At 40.4% G+C, this 23,685-nt stretch overlaps 1 protein-coding gene across 2 annotated transcripts; it reads left to right on the forward strand.

Annotated features, from left to right (window-relative positions):
* Positions 1–220: 220 nt before the first annotated feature.
* LOC131166367 (uncharacterized) lies at positions 221–23,579 on the forward strand. 2 transcript variants are annotated; one of them, XM_058124848.1, is made up of 3 exons: positions 221–466; positions 686–1,396; positions 23,175–23,579. In XM_058124848.1, the coding sequence occupies exons 2-3, from the start codon at positions 853–855 to the stop codon at positions 23,435–23,437; spliced, it is 807 nt and encodes a 268-aa protein (XP_057980831.1). In that variant the 5' UTR covers positions 221–466; positions 686–852; the 3' UTR covers positions 23,438–23,579. The 2 variants fall into 2 exon arrangements, with proteins under 2 accessions (XP_057980831.1, XP_057980832.1); XM_058124849.1 differs by having other exon boundaries at positions 221–399.
* The last annotated feature ends 106 nt before the right edge of the window (positions 23,580–23,685 follow it).

The following is a 23,685-nucleotide window of genomic DNA, read 5'->3' on the forward strand; positions in this document are numbered from 1 at the left end:
TGGCCTTACAACTGCTCGTTTCTATAAGCACGCCTATCAACTTGAATGTGTCAATTTTGGGTGTATCAATATATATGCATCATTTGGTAAGACCAATGATTATTTTTGCTTGTATTTTTGGTCTGGTTTTTCTGTTTATTGAGGCTTTTAGAAAGAAAAAAGCATGGAGGAGATTACGCTTTGATACTCCATTAGTCCTACGCCATCAATAATTTTAAATGCCAATGAATTAATTATTTTTGAAAAGGAAAAATCTTGCTAAATGGCTTACAAGCGTTGCCTACAAAGCACGCGCCTAGTCTTTGTGGTATATTCTGTCTCAGGAAATACACGCGACCGAAATACTTGAAAATTCGCCGAGCAACTAACCGATGAGCTTTCGACAATCGAGGGCTTGAGGTAATTCCCTATTTTCTTGAGATCCTGCAACTATGCAAGCTTGAATGTTTGATACCGCGACTTACGGGTAATTCCCTATTTTGCTTGTGTATATATATTGTCAATAAACTGTTTTGTCTAACTGAATCAAAGAACCCCGACCAAATCTTGTGGATAATTTGTTGCCGGTGAATCAAGTATACGTATTTTTTTCATCTGTTCCGTTGGGTTTTCAATTTTTCATATTTTTCTTGGAGATTCGTGCTGTATTTGTTCTGATAAAGCTTTTATTCCGCCATTGTCACAGTCTGCGTTTGATAGAAAGGAGAACGTTGAAGGCACCAAGTGAGAAATTCTTCGAAGTTTTTTCACTGAAAAAACCGCGAGTTGAAGTTCTTCTTTGATTGTTTCAGTTGTGGGTACTGGGTTAGCAACTGTTCCTTCGTCAAAAGAAGTGGGGCATTGAAGAAAAGCATGGGTTGGGGTATATCAAGGTTGATAGGGTTGAAGGGTACTTTGATGTTCTTTTTATTTGCATATCTTACACGTCTCGGCTTTGCATTGTTATCTGTACCATTCTTATATGCTTCTTTGGTATCTTTCTTGGTCTCCCTTGCTTCTCATCCATCCATCAATCTTCCCATGCTTTTGGGTAAGAAACCAGATGGGACTTTTCCCATCTGGTCTGTAATCATGTTTAGCCCATATTTGTATTTTGTTCGGGCTTTCTCTGCATTGCGAAGGTTCTGTAGTGGAGAAGCTCCTTATAGTGAGATTTGTGAGGGTGTATATGTTGGGGGGTGGCCTTATTCTTCACATGGTTTGCCACCCGGTAACCCTGCCATCATTGATTGCACTTGTGAATTCCCAAGAGGTCCACATTTATCGGAGAATGCATATTTATGCGTTCCCACTTGGGATACAAGGGCTCCTCAGCCTGCTGAAATTGAATCTGCAGTTCGCTGGGCTTGTAGAAAGAGAGCCCTGAAAAAGCCTTTGTTCGTCCACTGTGCATACGGTACAATATGAATGTTTTACTACTTATATTCAAGCATACTTAATTATAATATATTTTTACCAATTCTGTTATCTGTTTATTCCATGTTTAGATTACATGTTAGTGCATTGCTGTTACTTATTTTTTTCGTCAATTGCAATAACTATAATGGAAAATGATATTGCTTATACTGATTTGCTCAATGGTGGTTTTGTTAAATCATTCATTATCACGTATTTTTTCCCCATTTTTGTCCCTACTCAATTATACTACATGAATGATGTTCAGCAAATAGAAATTGCATCTAAAGTGATTTTCTTGTTAAGGCTTTCATGTCTTTTTTTCCTCATAATTGTCTCTACTCAGTTATACTACATGAATGATATTTGGCCATTTCATTAATGTGAACTTGTTAAATCAATGGTTGTAAACCGATAATATTTTATTTAGAAGAAGAAAAGGGGCAAAGGAAAGAAAGGAGAAGTTGTTCTACATCGTAGATCTTGCATTAATTTGCCTAAGATGTGTTGGAGTCACGCCTGTGAAGTGACAAGACCATGTCAAGTCTTGTCCACCCCTACTCATCCTCATTACATTCCAAGTTCAATTTAGTGGTTGAGTCTTACAGCATGACTAACCCTCTTCCATTGAGATTGTCATTGAGGAACAATAAGGGTGTTGAACTTGCGTTCCGCAAGCACTGAGGGTAACTCCCATGGTCTCACCTATAACACAATCCTCATGTAAAGACACTGGGGCACATGCCACTTGCCACCCATTGACTGCGTACCACTCACTAACTATAGGTGAAGTAACCACATATACTATTTGAGTTAGACATACAAAGGATTAGGTTTCTTGATGGTCCTATGAGATGAAACTACCCAAGATTATACCCGAGGGCCAACAAGGGTGAATGTCCCAACTTTTGGGTAGAGAGTGACATGTGACGTCATTCTTTAATGGGTTGTTCATAGGGCTCCCAATCCACAAGGAAGCCCAAGGTGCCACTTGAGGATGTCAAAGCCCCTCCCCTAAGCACTCCTCAAGGTGCTCACTTAGTGCCTAAAGGACATCACGGGTGGTAAGCTACTCACTTGGTTCCCCTTAAGGATTTATTGCATTCTCACTTACGCACGAGTAACCATCCATGGGTCTAATTGTCACAACTCGAGACCGCATGGCATCTGTACGGGTAAAGGGCAGCCTGGTGCACAAAGCTCCCGAGTATGCAGGGTCGGGGTACATTCAAAACACGTCGTATGACATTTCCATAATCGAATCCATGTTAACTAGAGTTACTTCCCTAACCCATCCGACATGAATACCATATCCTTTCAAATTTCCACAACTAGTTTGGTGTGTGTCATAGACACAAGAAAGTAGCACCTTAACATCTCTCCCCATACCATCTTATCAACGTTCTTGTGCTTAAAATGAACATGCCTTGCGTTGAAACTTCTATAAACTCCAAGTAGGAACTCTTGGAGCAACTGAGCCCTTGGGACCTGTCTCTATATGGCACATAGACCTATCTCTGTTTATGCAATAGATTTGAACCCATTTTTAAGACCCTCATTAGCCATCGACCATCATTAATACCCCAAGTTCAAAATATAGAAATGCTCCTCCCAGAATCCCACCTCTCTAATCCTTGATATGGATCCATTTTTTGTTCTTGTTCAAGAATACCCAAACTCTCTCTCAGTTGTGTAGAAAGATTTCATTGACGCAAATTCTTTTCAAAAGTCAACCTCACTTTTCAACTCAATTGAGATCCACATCAGTTCTGCCCCAAGGAAAGTTCAAACCCGCAATGTTGTTCTGGTTGTGATTCCCATTCCCTTAACGATATCTATCTTTGATATCCTTCCTCTATACCACTACTTGGAGGTCGCTACTGATTCTCTTTGTCTACAACAAAGTTCATTATATATCCCCTCTTTCCATAAGATTATTATTAGACCGAAGGCTTCATTGTTTTCTTTCCACATTTTCACCACTGACAAATAAGGATCCCACATCAGGTATGTCATCAAGGCTCATTTCCAACATTTTAATTCAAAGATAACTCTAGATCCCAAAGACTCTCCAAATCTAACAATCTTACAAATTTGAGGGTTCTTGTCTCCAAAATTCCTAAAAGCGCATCCAACATCCTCGCAAACCACACAATTTGAAACTCCATTTCTTCAAACATGTTTTCATTCAAAATAGGTAGGCAAACCCCATCCTTTCAAATTCAATCCTTTCAATCAAACAATTCTTTTTTTCCCCATCTATGGTCTTTCGAAACTTCAAAATGTTAGGCTTTGTGAGGCCAGCCCCCTTTGGTAAGAGTAAAACTGAGGGCCTTGGATCCGAAGAGCCATTCTTTTGTTTGATGGTGATGATTGAAGGAGTTCTGTTTTGGTTCGCTTTCCTTCTTTTTTCTTGAAGGCAAACACACATATAAACAGTCGTAATTGCTCTTAGAACAGGTGTTGAGGGGTTCTAGATAATTACCCCAAAAAAATTATTAGTCAATCACCTTGTCTATGTAGAAATGTGTTCCTTGAATGCATTCCTTGTTTCTTGTAAACTTTAAGTTTTTTTCCGAAAAAATAGAATGACTATACTTTGATTTTATTTTGTTTTGCTTTGTTTTTTTTGTGCATCCTTTCTTTTGTTCTTCTTCTCTGGAAGCATCATGCCCCTCTTATTGGCACAATAGAATCCAGCATTGACAGAGTTCATTTTAACGCTCCTCATTTTTGCATGCTATTTTGTGCTCTACCAACTACAGCTGCATGCTTTACATATTTCTTCTTATTGTGTGATTTGAAGGGGATTCTGAGCGGAGATCACCATTAAGATTCTTGTTTGCAATCCCGGTAATCGGTGCCATGGTACTCGTAATAGGGAAAAAGATATTTGTTAATATAACTCTTTGTATGAAAATAGATGAGGAAAAACAATTTGGGAAGCGAGTTAGGGACTAGTTCCAGGTTATTCCTTCAGAAACAGAAAGGAGTGGAAATTAGGATTAAAGAAGGTATGAAGATAGGGATTTAAAGAGAGTGAGAGAGAATGTGGGAGAGAGATGGGAGGAAGAAGAGAGAAGAGAAGAATTGCACAGATGCAAAGGAAGAAAAAAGTGTTTATGGTTATGCCACTGTTATGCTCTGGTTTTGCTAAGAGACTAAATAGATTTTACTAATACTATGTTGCTGGTGTGAAATTGGAAGAAAAGGTACATACAATATCTCATCAATCCTTTTTTTAGTGGAGATGGCAACTATAATGTAGTCCAATCATGTCTCTTTTTAGGATAAAGATATGCGATCAACTGATAGCAAATTAAATTCAATATATAAGTAACAAACAATATGAAGGTAAGATTTGCTACTTATGCACCCTGATCTTTACCAATTTACACCATCAGTTCTTTATTGTTATCTTCAACAATGATATCTTTCCACAACCCAGATCTGCAATCTACTTGGTTGAATTGAGGCCTAGAAAGCATTAACACTCCAAGAACCTCTGACTGTCGATGCGTCAAATACCGACTCTCGTCTGACACAGCTCAAGACTTGTCTGACACATCTGAAATCAAATTAATTGATTTTATTTTCTGGTACAGCACCGACACTTCCTGACACGTTTTGGGTTAGCCCTAACATTGCCCAACTTGTCTTTTGTATTTTTGTTGTATTTTGTTGCTAGATTGCTACTTGTTCCTGGACCTATATTTTTCGCACTCCTTATTGCTAGTTGCCTAGTGGTTTTTTTTATTAGACGGTTTTTCATTATTGATTATACTTTTTGATTATTTTATAAATGTGACAATACTTCTATAGATTTGTAGTGTTAAATGATGAAATTTGGATGTTGGCAATGAATGTAGATGAAGGATTTTTTTTTTTTTTGGGTAGAATGGGCATTAATAATGCCTTCAAGCCATCATAAATTTTCATTTGCCTCAATATTCTGCATTTAAGGGGAAAAGTATTACTATATATGCCTAAAAATTTTCATTTTTAAAAATTAATGATTGTCTTATCCAGGCCATGTCGTATCCTATTTTTCTTTTTCTTTTTTCCTTTTTTTTTTTGAAAATTGTTGTACCGCTGAATCCATTCCCTGTTATATCTGTGTCAGGTGTCAGTGTTAGTGCTTCTTATACTTGAGCACTGGGAAAATTAAGAATTATTTGTCGAGTAGTTGATTTGAACAATGTGTTTGTTCTTGATTGAGTGCATTCTCCTGTTTACTAAGGTGAAGTTGGCAACTCTAGCTAAGCCTTTCCTCTCTCTTTCTGGCAGTAGCAAGAGTTGCATATCAACATCTATATTACTTGGTAACATTTTGTGTGCTAGTACGCCAAGTGCTTGATAATTTGTAACGTTAAACAAATAATTTTTATGCCTGGAAAACACTTCAGATTCACTTTATATGTATCTTCCTTTTTTGACATTGATTTTACCAGATTCGCATATATTAAATGTTATAAAAAATTTTATCTTTACTCAATTAACATGAATGACATTCAGTGATTTCCATCTAAGGAGATGTTTTCTATTAAATCAATGGCCGTCATGTCTTTTTTTCCTCTTAAAATGCGTCTTCCACCCCCTCCCCCATGCACACGCAGCGGGTGCCATATAACATTTTGTATAGAAGAAGAAAAAGGGAAGCTGTTCTGCATCATATCTCCTTTGTGGTGTTGTCCTTTTCCTTTTAGTCATTGATCTTGGATTGTTAGTTTTGGTCACACATGATCTAGCTTTTTTAGTTGACTTTTTCTTTTTAAAGAAAAAAGAACTTTATAAAAATAAAAATAAAAGCAGGAAAAACTGAGAAGGTCAGATAACAAACTCCAAGAAATAAACTGAAGGACTAAACCCAAAAGGAAGCAAGGAAAACAACCCTATCCCGTATTAAACGCAAGGAAGCTATTTTACCTTTTAAAATCTTTGCATCCCTTTCGGTCCTCAAAGTCCAAAACAGAGCAAAACATCCCCATAAAAATTTTGATCAAGTACATCCTTCCATGTTTACTAAGATGAACTTGGCAACTCTAGCTAGCCAACCATTTCTTCTCTCTTTCTGTCACTAGCAGGTTGCTTATCACCATCTTTATCACTTGGTGACATTTTCTGTGCTATTATGCCAACTGTTTGATATTTAGTAAGCATTAAAAAAATAATTATTGCCTAGAGAACACTCCAAATTTGCTTTACACATCTCACTTCTTCCAATACCTTGATTGATGTACTAAATATATGCATACAATAAATGTTCAAAAAATTATCACTACTCAATTAACATGAATTATATTCAGCCATTTCATCTAACGTGATGTTTTCTATTAAATCAATGGATGTCAATGACTTCATTAACGGAAAGGAGAAAAAATTAAAAAGATTGAAGGATAAGATATCATCCTGAAATAACAAAAAGCAGTTACAATGGCGCACTCCTCCACTCCCTTTGAAGATTGGAAAAAAAAGAACTCCCCAAAATAAACCCAAGGAATGAGCTCAAAATGAAGCAATGAAAACAACTCTGTCCCATATTAAATGTAAGGTTTGCCATTAAAAGCCCTTGCTTTCCTTTCGACCCACAAAGTCCAAAACAGAGCAAAGCATTAAATCTCCATAATATCACCCCTTTCTTACTCCTAGAACCTGTGTACTGATTCAATGAGAAAGTGTCTAACAGTCTGTGGTAGCACCAAAGCCTTATCAAAAACTGAAAACAGATGGACCAAAGCTCCTAGCCTCCCAAAGAAGGAGAAACATGTGGTCAGCAGTTTCACTTGACTCTAAACACGTAGTAAGCAATCCAAACTGATAGCCTTATAATGTCCCGCACCTGCAACAAATCATTGTTATTGAGCCCTTCAAGAGCCATAGTCCACACAGAAGCCCTCTTCTTGATAGGAACCTTTGCCTTTGAAATGAAATAATCAAGAGAAAAGAAGGATTTGGTGATTTCAAGAGCTGAGAGAAGAATTTTGTGGAAAAAGAACCAGAAGTATCCCTATCCAAATCCTTGAATCATTTTTCACTTGAGGAGTAGAAGATTCTAACCCTCTCAACAAAATGTTCATATTACCATCCTCTTTATCATGGAGATTTTTGAAAAAATGAAAATCTTGAGAAGAGCCCCCTCCAAAGAATAATGTGCACAAGTCTGGGCATTATGAGTGGAAGACAGTCTGAAAAGACGAGGGATCAAAGACTCCAACAATACATCACCCACACTATTATCCTCCCAAAACCCAAAGAGATTCCCATTTCCAACTCGGAAACGAGTAAGGGCGCAGAATAAGTGAGCGACCTGTGAAATAAATTTTCAAGGGAGCGTTCAACCATTCCAATGCGAACCATACCTGCTTCTAATTACCATGTGCTATAACTGAAAACAGATAGACCAAAGCTCCTAGCCTCCCAAAGAAGGAGAAACATGTGGTCAGCAGTTTCACTTGACTCTAAACACGTAGTAAGCAATCCAAACTGATAGCCTTATAATGTCCCGCACCTGCAACAAATCATTGTTATTGAGCCCTTCAAGAGCCATAGTCCACACAGAAGCCCTCTTCTTGATAGGAACCTTTGCCTTTGAGATGAAATAATCAAGAGAAAAGAAGGATTTGGTGATTTCAAGAGCTGAGAGAAGAATTTTGTGGAAAAAGAACCAGAAGTATCCTTATCCAAATCCTTGAATCATTTTTCACTTGAGGAGTAGAAGATTCTAACCCTCAACAAAATGTTCATATTACCATCCTCTTTATCATGGAGATTTTTGAAAAAATGAAAATCTTGAGAAGAGCCCCCTCCAAAGAATAATGTGCACAAGTCTGGGCATTATGAGTGGAAGACAGTCTGAAAAGACGAGGGATCAAAGACTCCAACAATACATCACCCACACTATTATCCTCCCAAAACCCAAAGAGATTCCCATTTCCAACTCGGAAACGAGTAAGGGCGCAGAATAAGTGAGCGACCTGGGAAATAAATTTTCAAGAGCTTACAGGAGAAGCATCACCACTACCTCTAGCGTTCAACCATTCCAATGCGAACCATACCTGCTTCTAATTACCATGTGCTATAAGTAGTCAACCTCCAAGGGGAACTTCCTATCCATTTCCCTACTAGAGAAATTTTTTTAGACACCACACTCCTGAGTCCCAAACCTGTCAAAATTACATTTTCTGACCCTATCCCAACTAAAAAGATGGTCCCTCTTCTCCTTGCCTATACCTGACCACAAAAACTTTTATAAGCCTCTCCAAGGTAGCAGCCCCCCCCCCCTCCCCTTTTTCTCTGGAAATCTCAAAAGAGAGAAAATAAATGGGAATATTAGAAAAAGCAGCATTGATGAGAGTAATGGGACCCCCTAAAAATAAACACACCCTCGTCCAACCCTCCAACCTTCTTCCCACTCTATCCACCACCGGGTCCCGAAAGGTAATAGAAATTAATATTACCTCCAAGGGGAAGACCCAAATAAGTCAAAGATCAATCCAAAAGGGTATGAACAGCTAAATCAGCAAAATCATACAGCCAATGTTCAATCCCACTTTTACATGAGGGCAAATTAGTTTTCTGGCAATTAGAGATTACCTCTTAAGGTTTTAAAAACCACTCTAATTTTCAGTGCATAGGCGCTATCATGTGCCTTGCCTCAGTTAGCTGACTGTTGAAATCAACAATGACAAATGATGATATTACAAGGATGCCTGTTTTCCATTTTGTCCCAAAGGTTAGTTAGAAATACAAATATGCCTATATGCATTTTTCCATTTAGTTGTCTTCTCGGTAGTTTAAATGACATAAAATGTCTTTTACTTAGATTACCAAGGGGGCTTGTTGCTTGGCTTTTCCACCATCCAATCCATAGCAAATTGAGTGAAATCCAGTGAATAGAGCTTGATTTTGAAACAAGATTTTGTGATGTCAGTTTTTTGGGTTGCTAGATGTACCGTTTGACTAGATTTGTAAAGGAACAAGGTAATTTTATTATCCTTAGGGAGGGAGCTTTAATTTTCCCGGAAGATTATGCATAGGATTTTTCTTACCTCTCTTAAAGCTATAAATCTCCTGTTTAATTGTTTCAAATATTAATCTTTTCTGTAACTCTGTTAAATTGTTTCAAATTCTAACTTAACTAGGATTATGTTAATAATATTAGGTTACATTAGAGGAATAACTATTTCTTGGAATAAGATGGAAACAATGAGAAATTTGAGAATAGAGGGAATAGTTTTTCCTTGTATATTCCTTATTATTTCATCCAACATGTAATAAGGAATGCACATTCTATGGTGAAATTTGAGAACAGTTATTCCTTGTTATGGATTCATAAAAAGTTTCACTTTATTATTTGGTTTATGGTAACAACATAATTTTTTTGTATTACTAATTGTAAGTAATCTATTATAACTAGTCTATGCTTTGGAATAGGCACTGCACAAACATAACCTTATAGTTTTACTCATCTCTAAATCTTTTCCTTGTTAAAAGCTTCTTAAAAATATTATATTTTACTTGGTGGCTCACATTGCTCATTGAAATCTTGTTGATTGGGTGGCACCTAGGCAGCAAAAGTACTGGCACCTGACCATTTGCTAAATATATTGTTTGGATAATGCACCTTAATTTATTTCATTGAGTTTTTAGCATATGTTGATAATCAATTTTTTGCTTCTATTAAGACATTACGCACAAATTCTTGTGGTGAATATGTGTCTACTGAGTTTCAGGCATTTTTGGCTTCTAAAGGTATTATTCATCAACGTTCATGTCCTGCTACTCCCCAACAGAATGGAGTAACCAAACGGAAAAATTGTCATCTCCTAGATGTGGTACGTACTCTCTTGCTGGAATCCTTTGTTCCATCCTTGTTCTAGGTTGAGACTCTGAAAACTGCTACTTGATTAATTGTTTACCTTCTCAAGTCCTACTCATAGAGTCTCCCTATTTCTGCTTATTTGCTAAGCAACCTAGTTACGATAACCTCCGTACCTTTGGTTGTGTATGTTTTGTTTATTTACCTCCTCATGAGCGACATAAATTATCTGCTCAATTTGTTCGATGTGCATTCTTGGTATATAATGTGTGTCAAAAGGGATTTGTTTGCTATGATCCTACATTACATCGTGCACGCATTTTTAAGAATGTTATTTTCTTTGAAAATCAACATTTCTTTCTTGTGTCCTCTGTACCCTCCTCTTCTACTGTGATTCTCCTCTCCTTTGAGGAGCAGTTCTTGGATCCTCATCAAGTTAGTTCTCGTTTTAAACTAGGTATTGTGTATACGCAACGCTCCCACCCACAGTCTCTTTCGGTAGCTCATTTGATATATGATCCTACCGCTTTAGATTCAGTCAGTTGCAGCACCTCCAAAGCCTTTGGTACGTCGCTCTTCTCGAGTGTGTGTACCCTCGGATAGTTATGGGTTTCCCTCTTCAAGTTCTAGCAATTCTGTTTCAGCTCTTACTGCTGCATTGTCCAATTTAGATATTCCCACATCCCACTCACATGCTGCCAAGCATGATTGTTGGCGAAAAGCTATGCAGGAAGAAATTGCCGCTCTAGAGGCCAATCACACTTGGGACATTGAGCCTTGTCCTCCCACCATTGTTCCTCTAGGTTGTAAATGAGTTTACTCAGTCAAGGTCTGATCTGATGGAAGTCTGGATCATTACAAAGCTCGCCTTGTTGCACTTGAGAATAATCAGGACTATGGTGTCAATTATGAAGAGACCTTTGCTCTCGTGGCTAAGATGACTACTGTTCGTATGATTCTGGCTATTGCTGCTTCTAGTGATTGGCCACTACATCAAATGGATGTCAAGAATGCTTTTCTTCATGGGGATCTTAAAGAGTGTATTTATATGAAGCCACCCCCGGGCTTGTTTCCCTCTCCAACTTCACATGTGTGTAAGCTTCGTCGCTCATTTTATGGTCTCAAACAAGCTCCGAGGGTCTGGTTTCACAAATTCCGCGCCACTTTATTACAATTTTCATTCAAGTAGAGCAAGTATGACACTTCATTGTTTCTTTGGAAATCAAACATGGGTATTGTTGTTCTTTTGGTTTATGTTGATGATATTGTGATTACTAGTTCCAATTTTGCTTTACTTGCTCAGCTCAAAATTCATCTCTTTGAGTCCTTTCTTATGAAAATCTTGGGTCGCTCACATATTTTCTTGGTCTTGAGGTGAATCGTAGTCCCTTTGCTATTTCACTCAATCAACATAAGTATGCTAGTGACTTGGTTGCCACAGCTGCCCTTCAGAAGGGTACTTCTGTTGATACTCTCATGGAATTAAATGTCAAGTTTCGCAAAGAGGAGGGTGACTTACTTGCTGATCCTAGTTTATATTGAAAGTTGGTGGGTAGTCTTGTTTATCTCACCATAGACATTTCTTTTGCTATATAGCAATTTAGCCAGTTTCTTTAGACTCCTCGTCATCTTCATTTGGCTGCTGTCCGTAGGATCATACGCTATGTTTAGGGCACTTTTGCCCGTTGTTTATTCTTCCCTGCAGGCAATTCTACTCATCTTGCTGCTTATAGCGATGCTGATTGGGCTGGTTGTGCGGATACACGTCGCTCCATCACTAGTTGGTGTGTGTTCTTAGGTGTGATGCATTATCTCTTGGAAGAGTAAGAAGCAAGACATAGTTTCTAAGTCATCGACGGAATCTGAATACTGGGCGATGTCTCTTGCTTGTTCTGAAATTATTTGGCTTCGAGGTTTGCTTGCTGAGTTAGATTTTTCTGAGACCGATCCTACACCCCTACATGCTGATAATACGAGTGCTATCCAAATCACGCCAATCCTGTCTATCATGAGTGCACGAAACATATTGAAGTCTATTATCACTCTATCCATGAAACATTTGAAGCTTATGTTATCACTCTTCCACATATTTCCATTGAATTACAAATTGCGGATATCTTCACCAATGCTCTCACTCGTCATCGACATTGCTTCCTAAGTAGCAAATTGATGCTTGTTGATCAACCCGCATCATTTTTTAAAGAGGGGGGGGGGGGGTGTCAATGGAACAACAAACAGTAAAGCAAAAGATTTCTTTCCTTACTTTTGCCCACAATTATTTCCTTATTTCTCAATTTTTTATTTTGTACAGTTAGCATATATTTAGTTTACATGTATAAGGCTAGAATCATGCTAGAACTTATTTACTTTGCATGTATAGCATTCTTGTAAAGTCTATATATAATATACAGAACTCAAGGCCAAACCATTCAGCCATTCACACAATACTTTGACACATAGATTCTAGTGGGACAGGACTTGATGGATGGCTAAAGGGTGCTGTCGTGGGTGGCAATATAAGTTGCCATGGTATAGTGATGATAGTTAGTATCATCTAGAGAAACTTATAGATATTGTTGATTTTTTTGTATTGTAGATGACTCCCTTAGTATTATACTTCACTTTCCCTACCAAAAAAGGAGGAAAAAGAGAGGCATTTAGGACTCGTGCCAGCTTCAACATTTGTTATGGAATTTCTTGTCTATACTATTAAATTCCTTTTGATAAATTTGGAATTATATTTTTATGTTGAATGAACTGTTGAGATTGCAGCTGGTGGAGTTGTCAGCAGCCGCACCAACCAGTTGCTTATGTTGAATTTTGAGCTGTAGTAGGTGGAAACTGGTAGCCACCTTCACCTACATTGCCCACCTTGGTTGACTTGCATCCCCCCATCCATGGCTATAAATGAGATGTCTGTGTGCGAGCGTGTAGAGTTGTGTGTGCAGCAGAGAGCTCTGTGCAGAGCTGTGTGCTGTGTTGTATTTGTGGGTGGAAGTGTGTGCAAAGGGGAAGTGTAGAGCTGTGTGTGTTGTGTGAGAGAGAGTTGAGTTGAAGGCAGTAGCCTCTTCCTTGTATTATTCTCCCGATTATAGTCAATTGGTGTGTGCTCTGTGGACGTCGGTCGATTCAGCCGAACCATGTAAATCTGGTGTTCCATTCTTGTTTGTGTATTTTTGTTCATGTGTGATTGTTGTTCTTAGATCCACCCCAACAATTGGTATCATAGTGAGGTTAGAGCAAAATCGTCAGATCGGAGCAAAATTGCCGGATTGGAGCCTCTGTCTAGTAGCTCAAAACTCAATTTTGAGGCCACCATCACGTTCCTCTTGTCGAGATGAAGCCAACTGTGGTAACCGGAGGGAATATTCCGTTAAAGTTCACTGAGGTTTGACCATAACTTTGATCGGGCTTTTCAAAGCCATTTCGGATCCGTTTTTCGAACGACATGAACCATTTCTAAGGTTTTCGGTTGTTCTAGATCCAACCGTGATGTCTGTTTGAGCTAATTTCATCTCTAGATCAGCAAATTGAGATGTCGAACGAAAAGAGCTCACAGATCAAGATGCTTGACGACACGAATTTCGGTTTCTGGAAAATGCATATTGAGGACTACTTGTTTGGTAAGGAGTTGCACTTACCATTAAAGGAGAAGTCAGAATCCATGAAGGAGAGTAAGTACGAGTTGCTTGATCGAAAAGCTCTCGGAGCTATTAGAATGACGTTGGCAAAACCTGTTGCCTTCAACATCAAGCACTTGACAATCACTAAGTCTCATATGGATGTGCTATCCAATATATACGAGCAGCCTTTAACTGCAAATAAGGTACACTTGATGAAAAGATTGTTTACCATGAGCATGTCTGCAGGTGAAAGTTTTAGCAGACATTTGGATAAATTCAACGGGCTGTCGAATCAACTCGCCTCGGTTGGAATTACATTTTACAGTGAGATTCGTGCTCTACTGATTCTTAGTCACCTGCCTGAGAGTTGGAAATGTATTGTTATTGCGATCAGTAGCTTCGCAGGAAAATCAAAGCTGAAGTACGATGAGGTCATCAGCATGATTTTGACAGAAGAGATCAGAATGCTGTCGAACAATGCCTCCACTTCAAGTTCAGCCTTGAACGTGGAAAGTCGAGGAAAAGGAAGCGGGCATGGATGATCAAACAATCACGGCAAATTTAGGACCAGACAGTCTAGATATAGAAATTCCAGAGGTTCTCAAGGCACAAAGAATGTTGAGTGTCGGGACTGTGGAAAGGCCAAACATTTCAGAAACTAGTGCAAAAGTCAGAGAAAGGAATCTGAGGCAAAGACAGAAGCAAATCTCGCCCTTTCCTCGAGATAAAAAGATGCATTGATATGCTCTCTGGAGAGCAAGCAGGATTCTTGGGTCTTAGACTCCGGAGCCTTATTTCTTGCCACTTGCAGCGGAGATTGCTTAGAGGAGTACACACCAGGTAATTTCGGTAAAATGTACCTTGGCAACGATCATCCTTGCAATATAGTCGGCAAGGGAGTTGTGAAGATCAAGATAAAACGAGTCAATATGGAAGCTGAAGGATGTCAGATATATTCTATACCTGAGAAAGAATTTGATCTCGGTTGGTCAACTGGCAAATAAGGGATACATGACAACATTCATTGGCAATGAATGAAAGGTTTCAAAGGGTGTACTAATGATTGTGCGAGGTAAGAAAAGCGGAACACTTTATCTAACCTCCAATGCCTCCATGTCTATTTCAGTTGTTGCAGGAAATGACGACAGCAACATCTGGCACCAACGACTCGGTCACATGAGCGAGAAAGGACTCAGGGTGATGCACTTAAAGGGAAAATTGAGTGGTCTACGGTCGGTCGAGATTGACATGTGTGAGGATTGCATATTTGGGAAACAAAAGAGGGTCAATTTCCAAACAAACACCCGTGCCCTAAAGAAAGAGAGATTAGAACTAGTCCACTCATATGTATAGGGACCGACGCCCGTCTCATCCATAGGCAGAAGGAATTACTTCGTCACATTCATTGACAATCATTCTCGGAAGGTATGAGTTTACTTTTTGAAGTATAAGTCGGAAGTCTTTGATGCTTTCAGGGTATGAAAAGTTATGGTTGAAAATGAAACTGGTTTGAGAATCAAGAAGCTGAGAACAGACAATGGTGGTGAGTATGAAGACATCGAGTTCAAGAAATTCTGCTATGAGCACGGTATCAAGATGGAAAGAACTGTGCCAGGTATGTCTCAGCACAATGGCGTAGCCGAGTGGATGAACCGAATGTTGACTGAAAGAGCCAGAAGCATGCGTATACAGTTAGGCTTACCATTGCAGTTCTGGGCAGAAGCAGTTGGCACAGCAGCATACTTGATTAATAGGGGTCCATCAGTACCATTGGACCACCGTATACTAGAAGAGGTATGGAACGGAAAAGAGGTGAAACTTTCACATTTGAAAGTTTTTTGTTGTGTTGCATATGTACATATCAGTGATCATGTTAGAAACAAGCTTGATCCTAAGTTTCGGAAATGCACCTTCGTCAGTTATGGTGAAGATGAATATGGGTATCGCATTTGGGGCGATAAAAACAAGAAACTGATAAGAAGCAGAGACTTGATTTTCAACGAAAAGGTGATGTATAAAGATAGGCACACAGCAGAATCCATCAAACCAGTTCAGAGGGAGCCAACCTATGTAAATATGGATGATGTCCTAGAAGGTGTCGGGACGCAACAACAGAATGCTGAGAATCCTCAAGCGGAGGAACCAGTGGAGCAGATCGTTGCATCACCGCCTCCTACTTCAGCTTCGGAGCTTAGGAGATCTTTTCGGCCCCATGTACCAAATAGAAGGTATATGGATTACTTACTTCTTATAGAGGAAGGAGAGCCCGAATGCTATGATGAAGCATGTTAGGTGGCAGACACAAGCAAGTGGGAGCTTGCAATGAAGGATGAGATGAAGTCCTTAACCTCCAACAAAACGTGGGAACTAGCTGGGTCGCCCAAAAGTAAGAAGACTCTTCACAACAAGTGGGTGTACAGGATCAAAAAGGAGTAGGTTGGCTTCAGAAGGTACAAGCCTCAGTTGGTAGTCAAAGGCTTCAAGCGGAAGGAAGGAATTGACTACACCGACATCTTTGCACCAGTTGTGAAGCTGACAACCTTTAGATTAGTCCGCAGGAATCCAGCAAACAGGAAGGTGGTGACTACTGAGAAGCTGAAGTTGTGCTCAATTTCAATTGGTCTTCATGCTTGAAGACAGATATGAGCACATCATTTAGCCTATACACTGGTTGAGATGCCGCCTCTGTCTCCAAGTGGGAGATTATTGAGATTGCAGCTTGTGGAGTCGTCAGCAACCGCACCAATCTGTTGAGATTTGAGGTTGCAGGTGTGGAGTCGTTGGCAGTAGCACCTTCTCCCGCAACTTATGTTGAAATTGGAGACCTGCAATAAATGGAGACCAACAGCTCTCCATCTACCATGCCTACCATGACTGACATTAAGCCACCATGTTTGAATTTCTTACTAACCACTCCACCTCCCCATGGCTATATATATAATGTGTTGTGTTGCAGTGAGGTGTGTAGCGTGAGAAGAGCAGTGTATATGAGAGGTGTGGTGTATGTAGTGTGAGTGCTGTGAGTGCGGAGAGGTTGTGTTGTACGCAGAGAGAGTTGTGGTGATAGAGAGAAAGAGAGAGAGAGAGTTGAGCAGTGAGGCTCCTTGTAATATGTCTCCTAGTATAGTGCAGTGGTGTGTGCTCCGTGGAAGTAGGTCGATTCGATCGAACCACGTAATTTTCGGTGTTCCATTGTGGATGTGTTTGATTTTTCTTCGTGTATGATTGTTGCTCCAGGATTTATCCCCAACAATTGGTATCAGAGCTTGGTTGGAGCAAAAGCGTAGATCAAAGAAAAATTCCCGTATTTTGAGCCTCTGTCCAGTAGCTCAAAATTTAATTTTGAGGCCACCATCGCACTCATCTTGTCGAGACGAAGCAAATGGTGTCAATCGGAGCTCCAAACAAGCTCAAAAGAAGCCACACGTGCCACCGCGCGCCTTGCCAGAGAAAGACGCCTCACCACGCGCCACTCGCATGCCCACCCATCTTCCTCACCCGGACCGCCTCAACCTGACCCGAAGACTCACTCAGATTGGATCACACGAGACTCGGTCCGTGGATCCGTATCCGACCCGAATCGATCTAGACCCGATCGCCACATCATTCGGCCATGCCAACGGTGCTGAGTCAGTTGCCACGTCGGCAGTGGGCCCTGCACTGCCATGTCAGCCGGTGGGCCCCACAGTGACATGGCAGCAAATGGACCCCACTACCACGTCAGCAGGCGGATCCACAACCACGATAGCTGGCCACGTCAGCATAGTTGACTAGTTTTGACCAGGCCTTTCGAAGCCATTTTGGGTCTGTTTTCGAGCGACTTAAGCCATTTCTAGGGTTTTCGACTGTTCTAGATCCAACTGTGCTGTCCTTTGAGCTAATTCTGTCTCTAGATCAACGAATCGAGATGTCGAACGAAAAGATCTCTCAGATCGAGATGTTTGACAACACGAACTTTAGTTTCTAGAAAATGCAGATCAAGGACTATTTGTTTGGTTAGGAGTTGCACTTATCACTGAAGGAGAAGCTAGAATCCATGAAGGAGAGCGAGTGGGAGTTGCTTGACCGAAAGACTCTCGGAGCTATCAGAATGATGTTGGCAAAGTCTGTTGCCTTCAACATCAAGCACTTGATGACCACCATGTCCCTTATGGATGCGCTATCTAATATGTACGAGTAGCCATTAGCCGCGAATAAGGTACATTTGATGAAAAGATTGTTTACCATGAGTATGTCTGCAGGTGAAAGTTTTAGCAGACACCTGAATAATTTCAACAAGCTATCGGATCAACTTGCCTCGGTTGGAATTACTTTTGACAGTGAGATCCGTGCCCCACTGATTCTTAGTCAGCTGCCTGAGAGTTGGAAAGGTATTTTTACTGCGATTAGTAGCTTCGCAAGAAAATCGAAGCTGAAGTACGACGAGGTTATTAGCATGATTTTGACGGAAGAGATCAGCATGCAGTCGAACAATGCCTCCATTTTAAGTTCAGCTTTGAACGTGGAAAGCCGAGGAAAAGGAAGCGGGCATGGACGATCTAACAATCGCGGCAGATCCAGGACCAGGTGGTCTAAATCTAGAAATTCCAAAGGTTCCCAAGGCACAAAGAATGTTGAGTGTTGGAACTGTGGAAAGATCGGGCATTTCAGAAATCAGTGCAAAGGTTCGAGAAAGGAATTTGAGGTGAAGATAGAAGCAAATCTCGCCTCTTCCTCAGGAGAAAAAGATGCATTGATATGCTCTTTGGAAAGCAAGCGGGTGTCTTGGGTCTTAGACTCTAGGGCCTCATTTCATGCCACTTGCTGCAGAGATTGCCTAGAGAATTACACACCAGGTAATTTCGTACCTTGACAACGATCAACCTTGCGACATAATCGGCAAGGGAGCTGTGAAGATCAATATAAACGGGTCAGTATAGATGCTGAAAGATGTCAGACATATTCCAGACCTGAGAAAGAATTTGATCTCAGTTGGTCAGCTGGCAGATGAGGGATACACGACGACATTCAATGGCGATGAATGGAAGGTTTCAAAGGGGGTACTAATGATTGCCAGAGGTAAGAAAAGCGGTACACTTTATCTAACCTCTAATGCCTCCATGTCTATTTCAGTTGCTACAGGAAACAACGACAGCAATATTTGGCACCAACGACTCGGTCACATGAGCGAGAAAGGACTCAGGGTTATGCACTCAAAGGGAAATTAAGTGGTCTACAATTAGTGCAAATTGACATGTGTGAGGATTGCATATTTGTAAACAGAAGAGGGTCAGTTTCCAGACAAACACTCGTGCCCCAAAGAAGGAGAGATTAGAATTAGTCCACTCAGATGTGTGGGGACCGACACTTGTCTCATCCATAGGTGGAAGGAATTACTTCGTCACGTTCATTGACGATCACTCTCGGAAGGTATGAGTTTTATTTTTTAAAGTATAAGTCGGAAGAATTTGATGCTTTCAGGGTATGGAAAGCTATGGTTGAAAACAAAACTAGTTTGAGAATCAAGAAGCTGAGAACAGACAACGGTGGTGAGTATGAAGACATCAGGTTTAAGAAATTCTGCTATAAGCGCAGTATCAAGATGGAAAGAATTGTGCCAAGTACACCTCAGCACAATGGCATAGTAGAGCGGATGAACCGAACGTTGATTGAGAGAGTCAGAAGCATGCGTATACAGTCAGACTTACCATTGCAGTTATGGGCAGAAGCAGTCGGCACAGCAGCGTACTTGATTAATAGGGGTCCATCAGTACCTTTGGACCATCGTATACCAGAAGAGGTATGGAGCAGAAAAGAGGTGAGACTTTCACATTTGAAAGTTTTTGGTTGTGTTGCATATGTACACATCAGCGATCATGTCAGGAACAAACTTCATCCTAAGTCCCGAAAATGCACCTTCGTTGGTTACGGTGAAGAAGAGTATGGGTATCGCATTAGGGATGATGAAAACAAGAAGTTGATAAAAAACATAGACGTGATTTTCAATGAAAAGGTGATGTACAAAGACAAGCACACAGTAGAATCCACCGAACCAGTTCAGATGGAGTCAACCTATGTAGATATGGATGATATCCTAGAATGTGTCGGGACACAACAGCAGAATGCCGAGAATCCTTAGGCGAAGGAACCAGTGGAGCAGATCGTCGCACCACCACCTCCTACTCCAGCTCAAGAGTTTAGGAGATCTACTCGGCCTCATGTACCAAACAGAAGGTATATACTTCTTACAGATGGAGGAGAGCCTGAATGCTATGATGAAGTATGTCAGGTGGCAGATACGAGCAAGTGAGAGCTTGCGAATAAGGACGAGATGAAGTCCCTCACCTCCAACAGAACATGGGAACTAGCTGAGTTCCCCAAAAATAAGAAGGCCCTTCACAACAAGTGGGTGTATAGAATCAAAGAGGAGCATAACGGCTCTAGGAGGTACAAGACTCGGTTGGTAGTTAAAGATTTTTAGCAGAAAGAAGAAATTGACTACACCGACATCTTTGCACCAGTTGTGAAGTTGACAACCATAAAATCAGTCTTGAGTACTGTTGCCTCAGAGGGCCTACATCTCAAGCAATTAGATGTGAAGATGGCGTTTCTTCACGGTGATCTTGATGAAGTAATTTACATGCATCAACTAGAAGGATTCTTAGAGAAAGGTAAAGAGAATCTGGTGTGCAGGTTGAAGAAGAGCTTGTACGTTCTCAAACAAACTCCAAGACAATGGTACTGAAAATTTGACGACTTTATGCATAGGAATGATTTTCTAAAGTTTAACGCCGACCACTGTTGCTACTTCAAGAGGTATCAGTATAGCTATATCATTATGTTGTTATATGTTGATGACATGCTGATTGCAGGACCAGATATAGAAGAGATCAGAAAATTGAAGCAGCAAATTGTCAATGGAATTTGACATGAAGGACTTAGGCTCAGCAAAGCAGATACTTGGGATGCAGATCTCCAGAGATAAGCAACAGGGAACATTGCAGTTATCTTAGTTGGAGTACATTAGCCGTGTTTTATAGAGGTTTAACATGAGCAGCGCCAAAGCAGTAAATACACCTTTGGTAGGACACTTTTGCCTCTCTAAGGATCAGGTTCCCCAGATAGATGAAAAAAATGACTTCATGGCTAAGGTAACTTACGCCTCACCCATTGGAAGTCTCATGTACGCCATGGTTTGTACCAGACCGGACATTGGCCAAGCAGTGGGAGCAGTCAATAGATTCATGTCTAATCCAGGGAAGACTCACTGGGAAGCAGTGAAGTGGATTTTCAGGTATCTTAGAGGCATTGTTGATAAGTGCTTATGTTTCGGCAAAGGAGACTTGAAAGTCAAAGGGTATGTAAATGCCGATTTTCCTGGTGAAATTGATCACCGCAGGAGCACCACCGGATACGTGTTCACTGTTGGCATAACAGCTGTTAGTTGGATGTCACAAATACAAAAGATTGTTTTCCTATCCGCTACAGAAGCTGAGTATGTAGCAGTGACAGAAGCCAACAAAGAGATGATTTGACTTCAGGGTTTGTTGACAAAGCTTAGATTAAAACACGAGAGGAATGTTTTGTACAGCAACAATCAGAGTGCGATACATCTGGCAAAGAACTCTGCATTTCATTTCAGAACCAAACATATCGGATTGCATTATCACTTCATCAGATCTCTATTAGAAGATGGAGTACTGGCACTTGAAAAGATTTAAGGTAGCAGAAATCCAACTGACATGTTGACGAAGGTGGTGACTACAGAGAAGCTGAAGTTGTGCTCAACTTTAGTTGGTCTTCATCCTTGAAGACAGACATGAGCACATCATTTGCCTATACACTGGTTGAGATGTTGTCTCCATCTCCAAGTGGGAAATTGTTGAGAATTGAGATTGTAGGTGTGGAGTCGTCGGCAGCAGCACCTTCCCCCGTAGCTTATGTCGAAATTGGAGACCTGCAGTAAATGGAGACCAACAAATCTCTATCTACCTTGCCTACGATGGCTGACATTAAGCCACCATGTTTGAATTTCTTGCTAACCACTCCACCTCCCCATGGCTATATATATAGTGTGTTGTGTTGTAGTGAGGTGTGTAGCGTGAGAAGAGCAGTGTATGTGAGAGGTGTGGTGTATGTAGTGTGAGTGCTGTGAGTGCTAAGAGGTTGTGTTGTACGTAGAGAGAGTTGTGGTGATAGAGAGAAAGAGAGAGAGAGCGAGAAAGTTGAGCAGTGAGGCTCCTTGTAATATGTCTCCTAGTATAGTGCAGTGGTGTGTACTCCGTGGAAGTAGGTCGATTCGACCGAACCTTGTAATTTCTAGTGTTCCATTGTGGATGTGTTTGATTTTTCTTCGTGTGTGATTGTTGCTCCAGGATTTATCCCCAACACAACCAGCTACTTATGTTGAATTTTGAGCTGCAGTAGGTGGAAAGCAGCCACCTTCACCTACATTGCCCACCTTGGTTGACTTGCATTCCCCCATCCATGGCTATAAATGAGATGTTTGTGTGTGAGCGTGCAGAGCTGTGTGCTGTGTGCGTTGTGTGAGAAAAAGAGAAAGAGAGTTGAGTTGAAGGCAATAGCCTCCTCCTCCTTGTATTATTCCCCCAGTTATAGTGAATTGGTGTGTGCTCCGTGGACGTAAGTCGATTTGGCCGAACCACATAAATCTGGTGTTCTATTCTTGTTTGTGTATTTTTGCCTGTGTGAGATTGTTGCTCCTAGATCCACCCCAACATGAACCATTAACATTCAAAACATTTAAGCACAAAAGAGTAAACAAAAAATAAAAAAATAAAACATAAAAAATAAAAGAAGATGGGATCTTAATCTTTAGTGCAATTACATCTCTATTCAGAATGGTCCAGAGTGTGTTACATATCTGGGGAGAAACATATTTTGGAGTTGTTCTTTCATGGATATGTTACAAATGGGCACCTCCGGCCTATGTTTCGCACTTCTTATCTTTTTAGATATTGGTAATATCAACTCAACTGGCCATGTTATTTTTCAGGGATTGAAAGTAAAAGGAAATACCCTTTCTGGAAAGACGGCCTTGACAGAGTGGGTCTGGGCTGTCCCAGTCAAAGAAAAAATGCACATCCGCACTGGGACATCTTTGAATTCATATCTTTACAGAAAAAAAAAAATGATAATTTTCCTCTCAACACTGAAGAAGAACAAAACATTTCTGACCAGCCAGTGGAATTTGGATGTTATTAAAAGTCATTATTGCTGATTACTAGTCCTTCGAAGGAAAAAAATTTATTTGCTGCTGTATCTTTTGGGAAGTTGTTTCACTGCCTGCAAATCTTAGAGCTTGTAATCAAATTTTCTCGTGTTAATGTTTTTTGTAGGTCATGGAAGAAGTGTTGCTGTAATGTGTGCTCTACTGGTGGCTTTGGGTTTGGCAGATGATTGGAAAAATGCGGAGAAATTAATCCGGGATAAACGGCCATATATTCGTATGAATGTTCTCCATCGTAAAACCTTGGAAGAATGGTCGAGGCACCGGTTATCTTCCCCTAAAAGGAATGAAGAAATAGATGTGAGTACTGTGATTCTGTCTAACACTTCTGGGAGCTCAGAGTCCATTAGGTCTGATGATACTGTTGGGTAACATTCTTCCAAATTTGCGGACTGCTATTTCTTGCCCCTTGCACCCATTGATTGCCCGCAGTGTTGCTGTTATTCTCTTCTAATAGGTTCCATTATGTTTTTGGAAATTGATTTCTGCTAATAAACCAAAGTGCTTGATTCAATGAGTGCATGAAGTTCCTGCAGTCTCATGCTATTTGAATGGCTTATCAAATCATTCATATCGCGATAGAACTCTGTGAATGCCTTATGACTGGTCTCTTTCAAATC

This window comes from Malania oleifera, chromosome 10 (assembly GCF_029873635.1).
Source record: "Malania oleifera isolate guangnan ecotype guangnan chromosome 10, ASM2987363v1, whole genome shotgun sequence".
NCBI lineage: Eukaryota > Viridiplantae > Streptophyta > Magnoliopsida > Santalales > Ximeniaceae > Malania > Malania oleifera.